The following is a 9,407-nucleotide window of genomic DNA, read 5'->3' on the forward strand; positions in this document are numbered from 1 at the left end:
GTGTGTGTGTGTGTGTGTGTGTGTGTGTGTGTGTGTGTGTGTGTGTGTGTGTGTGTGTGTGTGTGTGTGTGTGTGTGTGTGTGTGTGTGTGTTCAGGTGTGTTGCGTTAACTTAACCGAGTCATTGCTCATCAAATGTTTCTTTCAGCTTTACTTGTTAGCTTAGCTCTTAGCTTCTGGCCTCTATGTGTTTATGTCAAACTGTCATTTAGCAAACAGCTGTGTGTGTGTGAGAGTGTGTTTGTAGCTAACTGCTTTATTCAGTATAACTGTGCAAATATTGTTTCTTACGTTGTTTTCTGCTTTGTTTCTGTGTTTGTTTGTGTTTTGCATGCTAAACTTGGCTTAATCCGGACTTGTGCTTTTTGGTAAGTTTTTGTATCTAAGTTTCTGTAATGTTTGTATTTTAGTTCACGTACTTAAGTTTTTTTTTTGTACCTGTTTTTAAAGCTATTTTGGATTGTTTGTTGTTTGCGTTGCTCTACTTTCCCTCCTCTCTGCTGGCAGTGCTTTGACTTTCCATCCTTCATCCACTGAGTGACTGTGCGGCTGGTTAACCACCTGGTTAACTCTCTGGTTAACTCTCTGGTTAACTCTCTGGTTAACCACCTGGTTAATTCTCAGTTTAACTGCCTGGTTAATTCTCTGGTTAATTCTCTGGTTAATTCTCTGGTTAACTACCTGGTTAACTACCTGGTTAACTACCTGGTTAACTCTCTGGTTAATTACCTGGTTAACTGCCTGGTTAACTGCCTGGTTAACTGCCTGGTTAACTGCCTGGTTAGCTGTTAGTTGGTTAGAGGGCTTGAGGACCGACTGGCTGCACTAAGGAGTGTTACAGAGCACTGATTTATTGTGTCTGTCAGTTTGCTGTGTTTCCCAGTTAATTATTATTTTTAAGATTTAAGAATAATACCTTTATAAAGTTGTCTTTACTTGACTTTGGGTCGAGTTACAGTGTTTATACCTCCTTGGTGCAGCCGCAGTGATGCACTCTCTTCAGTGTACGTTCTGTCATGTAAATAGAAAACACTCGCTAAACTTACTGCTTTTTACACTTGAGTTTACATTCCAGCTTGTTAAAAGATTGACGTGAGAATCTTTTAAATGCTGAGTTCATGGTCATTGTGTCCACAGACGACATCCAGAAGCTCAGAAGAAGGTTTTGTGTTTTGGTGCTTTCGATAACTGACTTCCTGTTTCTCTTCTGTCTTTAAAACGCATTCAAGGGTGGATCGTCTGGCTTTGCTTTGATAGACACATTTTACTTTGGTCCAACACAGAGCGTATTTAGGAGTATGTCTCCTGTATTCAAGTGAAGGAAATGTTCGACCAAAGTAAAATGACTTCACGCACATTTATAATCTCTCTTTGTATCTATTTATCTGTGTCTCTCTGTTTGATTCATGAAATAAAAGCTGGAGTTTTAGCTCCAATGTCACTAAATTATTCAGCAGCTGTTACTAATTTATGTCAGTTTGCTGTTAAATTTAGTCAAAATGAAGAGAAACTGTAATTAATTTGAACAAGATTCGATAAACTGTATTGATCCCCGAAGGGAAACTCGGTAATTAGATGTATTAGAAAGAGGGAGGTTAGAACAAAGTAATAAATGCAGATATTAACACTTAAAAAAAGTGAAATGTGGAGAAAAACAATTAACAGAATTGAGTTAAACTCGGTCGGTATTTTTAGGAGGAATAAAAGCTTTTAGTTGGTAAATGTGATACACAACTCATATTGTTGATTTTTTAGTTAATAATTGGAACATCTACAACAACTTTAAAGGTACATAAAATACAAGAAGTCATACAGAGAGATGCAGTAAATGATAACGGATAGGTTTATATATGTATATAACATTTTATGTAACGTGTTTACAGCAACAGCTGGCTCAGCTGCAGAAGGAAAAGTCAGAGATTCTGAAGAACCTGGCGCTCTACTACTTTACCTTCGTAGATGTCATGGAATTCAAGGTAAGAAACAAAACACACGGTCAGCAGGTTACTGTGGAGGGTCATCTGGTGTTAGTGATTCTAACGATACTTAAACTCACTCCTTCATCAACAGGACCACGTGTGTGAGCTGCTGAACACCATCGACGCCTGCCAGGTCTTCTTTGACATTGTAAGTAAATAAAGGTTTCTCATTCTCTTCCTATTTATGTTGGCTACATGTACCCAAAGCTTATCAAACTGTTGCTCCCAGTGTTATTGTCTCAGCTGAACAGATGATTGTTATTAAGAAAAATGCCCCTTTTGTGTCGTCGTTCCCTGTCAGACGGTGAACTTTGACCTGACCAAGAACTACCTGGACCTGGTGGTGACGTACACGACTCTGATGACGATACTGTCTCGCATAGAGGAGAGGAAAGCCATCATCGGACTGTACAACTACGCCCACGAGATGACGCACGGCGCCAGGTGATGCAAAGAAAACGCACTTTAATACAGACTCGTTAATGTTCATGGTCTCTATGCTAACCGTGTGTGTGTGTGTGTGTGTGTGTGTGTGTGTGTGTGTCGTAGTGACCGGGAGTACCCACGGCTGGGCCAGATGATCGTGGATTACGAGAACCCTTTGAAGAAGTTGATGGAGGAGTTTGTTCCTCATGGAAAGGTAAAGAGAACCTGACTCTCTTATTAAACTGCCAGGTAATCGTTAAACGTTTACAGTGTGACAGACTTCATCTTGTTTTTACAATGGCACAGTTTCCACAGCTCCTCTAGTGCCACATTTAGATCAGCCGGAGTGAAACAAGTTCCTGCAGCTGAAGTATCGACTTAATTCAAAAATGCAGTATTGTGGTGAAAGACTGATGCAATACTTGTTGATTAACTGAGGTGCAAGAAAGCTCACTGTACACTTTTTCTTCTTCGTTCCCTCATGTCTCTCCCTCTTCCTCCCGTCTCTCCCTCTTCCTCCCGTCTCTCCCTCTTCCTCCCCTCTCTCCCTCTTCTTCCCGCCTCTCCCTCTTTATCCCCTCTCACCCTCTTCGTCCCGTCTCTCCTCCAGTCCCTGTCTGATGCACTGATCAGCCTCCAGATGGTGTATCCCAGGAGGAATCTGTCCGCTGACCAGTGGAGGAACGCCCAGCTGCTCTCTCTCATCTCTGCCCCCTCCACCATGCTCAACCCTGCACAGTCGGACACGGTTAGCATCACGACCGCTGCACCAAAAAGGCTAAACTTCCAACTATTCCAAGGGGAATAGTTAAAACAATATTTAGTAATGAAGAATTAAAACATAGAGCTTGAGTCTGAGCCTTCAGTCCATTCACCTGTATGTGCTCCACACTCTCTCGTCTTTAGATGCCGTGTGAATACCTGTCACTGGACGCCATGGAGAAGTGGATTGTTTGTAAGTGAAACGGTTTCCTGTTCCATCCCCATAACTTGTTTTTTGTTTTGGCTTCTGGATCGTCACATATTCCCGTCTGTGTTCTCCCTCCAGTTGGCTTCATCCTGTGTCATGCGGTGCTGAACAGCGACGCTGCGGCGTTGTCTTTGTGGAAGCTGGCTCTGCAGAGCTCCACCTGCCTCTGTCTGTTCAGGGACGAGGTGTTCCACGTCCACAAGGCTGCAGAGGACCTGTTCGTGAACATCAGAGGGTAAGAGCGTCTGTGTGCGTGTGGACACACAACCGTTTTTAAAAGATTTAAAGTTTAAATACATCTAAAATCAATAAATGATAGTTGGAGCATTCATGCCTTTTGCACTACATAAAAAATGTATTTCAATACTTTATAATATGTATTGATATTAATGGTTTATTTACTGTGAGTTACATAACTTTATAGCTGAGGTTGTACAGATTTTAGGGATATGAAGCATTTGAAGATACTTAGTTTCTTTATTAGTTTCATACATTTGTCAGTTGAATATGTTTTGATTTTTGGACTGTCGGGTCGACAAAACAAGGAATTTGAAGTTGTTTTCCGATCGCCTGACATGAGACCATAATCTCAAATGGCAGAAAATCACATCACCGACGTGTTTACAGTATTATACTAACACTCTGTGAATCGTTGCTCTTTTAACTCTTTCAACACATCCTCTCTGCTTGTGTTTTTTTCCAGGTACAACAAACGCATCAATGACATCAGAGAGTGCAAAGAACAGGCCCTGTCTCATGCGTACGTACATCGTGTTTCTACTAATCTCTTCTTCTTCGCATCCCAACTGGGGTTTTCATCCAACCTTTGCTTTTTGTTCCTCACAAACACAAAACATATTTCACATTTTAGGATTTATTTCACTTCCCAGATTCTCTGTTTTATTGATTTAACCATCATTTCAGCTCTGCTTTAGTCTCTCTCTCTCTGTCTCTCTCTTTCTCTCTCTCTGGGAGTCTCACACAGAAGCTTCCCCTTCTTCCTCTCTTCATCCCTTATTGAGTTTTTTTATCCTCCCTTCTTTGTCTCATCTCTGCTTTCATCCTCATTACGTATTCCCCCTTTCATCCTCATCCTCGTTCTTGTGCCATCGCTGTCATCTACATACTTTTGTCCTCTTGCAGGATTGTCCTGAAAGTGTCAAAATACCATTTAATCATGACGACTGTGCTCTGACTTCCTCTGTCTGCTCTGTGTCTCTGCAGAGGCTCGATGCACAGAGAGAGACGCAAGTTCCTCCGATCGGCTCTGAAGGAGTTGGCCACTGTTTTAGCCGATCAACCTGGACTACTAGGTCCTAAGGTAACACAAAATACCACCTTAAACAGCAAAATACTACCTTTAAATATCCCTAGATTCAGTTTTAGTAGTAGATGAACGCTACTAAATGACCTGGATAGACAGATTTTACCACCTTAAAAGAACCCTGTATGTTCCTCTGGCAGATGGAGACCCTCATAAATGTAAAACAGAATATATTAGATGAACATATTGCATGTTTGGTTCAGAGACTGTGAGAAAGTGCTCGCTACCAACTGCTCTTGGTAATTTATCTTAGAATTATTTATCTGACATTTCCATTTCCCTTAAAAAAAAATCTTAATATCTCTCAACTTTCCCTCCATATTTATCTCCATTTCCTCCTCCTTCGTTCCCGCTAGGCGTTGTTCGTGTTCATGGCGCTGTCGTTTGCACGTGACGAGATCATCTGGCTGCTTCGACACGCAGACAACATCCAGAAGAAAAGCACAGATGACTTCATAGACAAGTACGCAGACACGCACACGCACACACACACACACACACACACCTGTTCACACCTTACACACAACCATAACATCCTTAACTTAAATCTGTTGATGTGTGTGTGTTGTTACAGACACATAGCAGAGCTGATCTTCTACATGGAGGAGCTCAGAGCTCATGTCAGGAAGTACGGCCCGGTGATGCAGCGATACTACGTCCAGTACCTGTCCGGCTTTGATGCCGTGGTGCTGAATGAACTGGTGCAGGTATGAACGTGTGCACGCTCTCAATGCACACATGAAGTGTACTCTTAGACAAAATCTAGAGGCAGGACAGGGTGCAGGGTTTCCACAATACAACTCCAGTGGCCACCATGTTGAATTTTTTGCAACCGATAAATGGAAGTTACCGTATTTGGAATGACGTAGAGACGCCGTATCCTGCTCTTTAGGGGAGCGACCTGTCAATCACAGTAGCCCTGCCCTAAAGCATACTCTGCTTTATGGTCTGTTTGTCTCTAAATGGACCATAATTTACGAAATGAACATCATGCTGTATTGAAGAAGACTTGAAACTAGAGATTGAGACCATAAACTCATGTTTACAATGTTTACTGAGGTAATAAATCAAGAGAGAAGTAGAGTCATTTTCTCATAGACTTCTATACAACCAGAGGAGTCGCCCCCTGCTGGTCACTAGAGAGAATGCAGCTTTAAGACACTTCCGCATTGGCTTCACTCTGCAGAACCGGAGGTTGCCGCCTCTTTTGCCCTTTGCATGCAGATACAACGTAACATTTTGGGCCTCAGTTAAGAATGTCTTTTAGAAGGTTTTTCCACGCTGCACTTGTCTTTCTAACCGGTTTTCTGTCTTTCTCTGATAGAACCTGTCTGTGTGTCCAGAGGACGAGTCTATAATCATGTCTTCATTTGTCAACACTATGACTTCTCTCAGTGTCAAACAAGGTGAACTATTACTTCTTCTAAGCTGGAAAAAAAAGAGGAGAAGTAGCGTCATTGTAGAAGTGGAAGTATTGATAGTAGTAAAGCTGGTAGTTAAAGTAATTTAGCAAGTGCTTGCACTACAGGTACTAGGCTATAAATGTGTGAAATTTTAATCAATCTCTGTCAAGAGTTTCCTTTGAGACTGATAAAGTGTAATCTTGTCTGTTGTGCTCTAGTGGAGGATGGAGAGGTGTTTGACTTCAGAGGACTAAGGCTGGACTGGTTCAGACTGCAGGTGTGCAAACAAATCTAAAGCTTTAGTTCTTTATCTAATACTAGGGGAATGTTTAGGACTACTGAACACAGTCTGCATGTTTCACTCAATGTTTTTAAATATTGCTACTGTGTGGAATGGAGTGTAAATGGAAAGAACGGCACAACAAAAGTACCAAAAACATCTCTAATATTTAGAATACTTCTCCCCTCTGTAGGCCTACACCAGCGTCTCTAAAGCCAGTCTTGGTATCGCCGATCACAAGGAGCTCGGCAAAATGATGAACACCATCATCTTCCACACAAAGATGGTGGACTCTCTGGTGGAGATGCTGGTGGAGACGTCGGACCTGTCCATCTTCTGGTGAGATGCACACCCTTGGTATGCATTTGATGTTTATAAAGTATGTGTTAGTCCCGTATTTAATCTTCTCCTGTGTGTTTGTGTCTGTGGTAGTAGCTTCTACAGCCGTGCGTTTGAAAAGATGTTCCAGCAGTGTTTGGAGCTTCCCTCCCAGAGCCGACACTCCATCTGCTTCCCTCTGCTCTGCACACACTTCATGTCCTGTACACATGAGCTCTGCCCTGAGGAGGTAAGCACACACACACACACACACACACACGCACGTATAGATACGCTCTCTAACCCTCCGTCTAGACCGCAAGCAAGTCAGACGCTATTTTTCACTTGCAGGTCTCGCATAACGGATACGCTCCCTTTTTAAATCTTTATTTAAATGTCTTTATTTACGCTTCGTCTATTTTTCCTACAATACACACAAATGCGGCGGTGATGCCCAATAAAGCACTTTCTTTACTACAATTAACTACATGTTTTAAGGGTTTTATCATTTGAATTGTTGAACTTCTAACATATCTTAATTATCTGACCTTATCCTTTGATTGTATGGTTTTTGATGGCATGTTTTCTCTTTGTTTGGTTATTGATTCAATTACAAATCAGAAACAGAGCCGTTACTGTGAAATAATGTTACGTTGATATTTAACAATAAAGACGTTTCTTTCCTCCTCCACAGCGGCACCACATCGGGGATCGAAGCCTGTCGTTGTGCAACATGTTTCTGGATGAAATGGCCAAACAGGCCAGAAACCTGATCACTGACATCTGCACCGAACAATGTACACTCAGCGACCAGGTGGGAACACACACACACAGGCAGCCAATTTAGAGGAATACTTTGACATTTTAGGAAATGCAATCATTTGCTTTCTTGCAGGGAGCTGGATGAGGAGATCGATGCCTCTCGGTTGTATCGATCTTATCATCTAACTCTCCGCGTTTGTACCGATTATCACAAAGAAGAGCAAACTCAAAGGTGTCTTAAAGTGCCAATGCACTCACAAAGTCCTTAAAAGTTTTCTTATGCTAACAAACTTTCTAATGTCACAAGATTTGGCAGAAACAACTGTCCATTTGCATAATATTACATGCTGTCACATTAATGTGTTGAGGCCTTTGTTGATGCTTGTAGTTAAAAGCCTCTTAAATTGATCTCTATCAGTCTGCTAGCTCCACTTCTTACTAAGAACATCAGCCAGGCCGTGAATGATCGGTCTTTCTCCATCTGTCTTCCCTTCCCTCGATCTCTTGTTTATCCGTTCCCGTCTTCTTTTCTTTCTCTCTCTCTCCACCGTCTGGCTAATGTTCTTCTACTCTTCCATCTCTAGCTGCTTCCCAAGCACTGTGCGAAAACCATCAGCCAGGCGGTGAACAAGAAGAGCAAGAAGGCGACGGGGAAGAAGGGCGAGCCGGAGAGAGAGAAACCGGGTGTGGAGAGCATGAGGAAGAACAGACTACTGGTCACCAAGTTAGTCCCAATACGCAAACTTTCTCCTCTTTGATGCATTATATGCCTATTTGTTGCTGTAAAGACACAGATTATCGTATTTTACTGAGTTAATCTTGACCTTCTTTCTTCCCCCCTCCACAGTCTGGATAAACTCCACACAGCACTTTCTGAACTCTGCTTCTCCATCAACTATGTTCCCAACCTGGCGGTCTGGGAGCACACGTTCACACCGAGAGAGTACCTCACCTCGCACCTGGAGATCCGATTCACCAAGTAAGCTCAAACACACGCAGATCAAACACGCAGAGTTACCGTCGGAGCTTATTTCTGTCCCATTCAGACACAAAGATCCCTTTAGTCAATAAGAAACTTAGACTAAGAGCCCTAGTTGCTGAGCTTTTTTATCTACCTTTTAAGTTAATTAACTTCTAGACATTTGGCCTTCGATGAATAGAAAAAGCAACAATTTCTAGATCATCATCACTACAAACGGCAGTAAGTTTGGTGTCGGTGATTAAAAGGGAAATACAAGAGAGCATCTGCAAAAGATTCACAACACCAAAGAAGAAGAGTTTAGTTTTACTTGCTTATGTCAACAGAGTCTCACTGTGCATTTAAATAGAGTTTATCCTCTGCAGCATGTCAGCGCTGCAGTTTGTGAGGCTTTAAATGTGCTTTTACTAAACGTCCATCGTAACGTCCGTCTCCAGGTCCATAGTGGGGATGACTATGTACAACCAGGCTACCCAGGAGATAGCCAAGCCCAGCGAGCTGCTGACCAGCGTGCGGGCCTACATGACGGTGCTTCAGTCCATAGAGAACTACGTCACCATCGACATCACCCGGGTGTTCAACAACGTCCTCCTGCAGCAGACGCAGCACCTGGACAGCCACGGGGAGCCCACCATCACCAGTCTGTACACCAACTGGTACGTTTACAGGAGCCGTCGCGTACTGTCGAGTCTCAAGCAATACGTGTTGGAAACTCTTTTCATCACAAACACCGATAAAACAAATTCCTCATTTGTATTACTGGACAGAAGGAGATCATTTGTATTGTGATACAAAATACTGTCACAGCACAAACAACTAAATACCAGATTTTGCTTTCTTGGGCACAGAAAATGTAGGAATGTTTTTTCATTTACTGTTAAATTTCCAAACTGTGTTTTTCTTGTTTTGATTTGATGTTTTGTGTGTGTGTGTGTGTGTGTGTGTGTGTGTGTGTGTGTGTGTGTGT

General features: G+C 42.3%; 1 protein-coding gene across 9 annotated transcripts in view; it reads left to right on the plus strand.

Moving 5' to 3' along the window:
* Window positions 1-9,407, plus strand: part of nckap1 (NCK-associated protein 1) — a 25,453-nt gene that overhangs the window by 10,672 nt on the left and 5,374 nt on the right. For 4 of the 9 annotated variants that reach the window (XM_031875952.1, XM_031875995.1, XM_031875987.1 and 1 more), the window contains 19 exons: window positions 1,883-1,975; window positions 2,070-2,126; window positions 2,280-2,422; window positions 2,528-2,618; window positions 3,015-3,152; window positions 3,311-3,359; window positions 3,453-3,609; window positions 4,078-4,134; window positions 4,599-4,695; window positions 5,055-5,161; window positions 5,273-5,405; window positions 6,023-6,104; window positions 6,320-6,378; window positions 6,575-6,720; window positions 6,817-6,949; window positions 7,394-7,513; window positions 8,046-8,185; window positions 8,309-8,440; window positions 8,878-9,096. In XM_031875952.1, coding sequence (XP_031731812.1) covers window positions 1,883-1,975; window positions 2,070-2,126; window positions 2,280-2,422; window positions 2,528-2,618; window positions 3,015-3,152; window positions 3,311-3,359; window positions 3,453-3,609; window positions 4,078-4,134; window positions 4,599-4,695; window positions 5,055-5,161; window positions 5,273-5,405; window positions 6,023-6,104; window positions 6,320-6,378; window positions 6,575-6,720; window positions 6,817-6,949; window positions 7,394-7,513; window positions 8,046-8,185; window positions 8,309-8,440; window positions 8,878-9,096 — 2,153 coding nt within the window. Of the gene's footprint in view, window positions 1-1,882; window positions 1,976-2,069; window positions 2,127-2,279; window positions 2,423-2,527; window positions 2,619-3,014; window positions 3,153-3,310; window positions 3,360-3,452; window positions 3,610-4,077; window positions 4,135-4,598; window positions 4,696-5,054; window positions 5,162-5,272; window positions 5,406-6,022; window positions 6,105-6,319; window positions 6,379-6,574; window positions 6,721-6,813; window positions 6,950-7,393; window positions 7,514-8,045; window positions 8,186-8,308; window positions 8,441-8,877; window positions 9,097-9,407 lie in introns of all 9 variants that reach the window. The other 5 variants (XM_031875943.1, XM_031875978.1, XM_031875969.1 and 2 more) reach the window with 3 other exon arrangements.

This window comes from Anarrhichthys ocellatus, unplaced genomic scaffold (genome assembly GCF_004355925.1).
Source record: "Anarrhichthys ocellatus isolate YVR2014 unplaced genomic scaffold, GSC_Weel_1.0 scaffold3, whole genome shotgun sequence".
NCBI lineage: Eukaryota > Metazoa > Chordata > Actinopteri > Perciformes > Anarhichadidae > Anarrhichthys > Anarrhichthys ocellatus.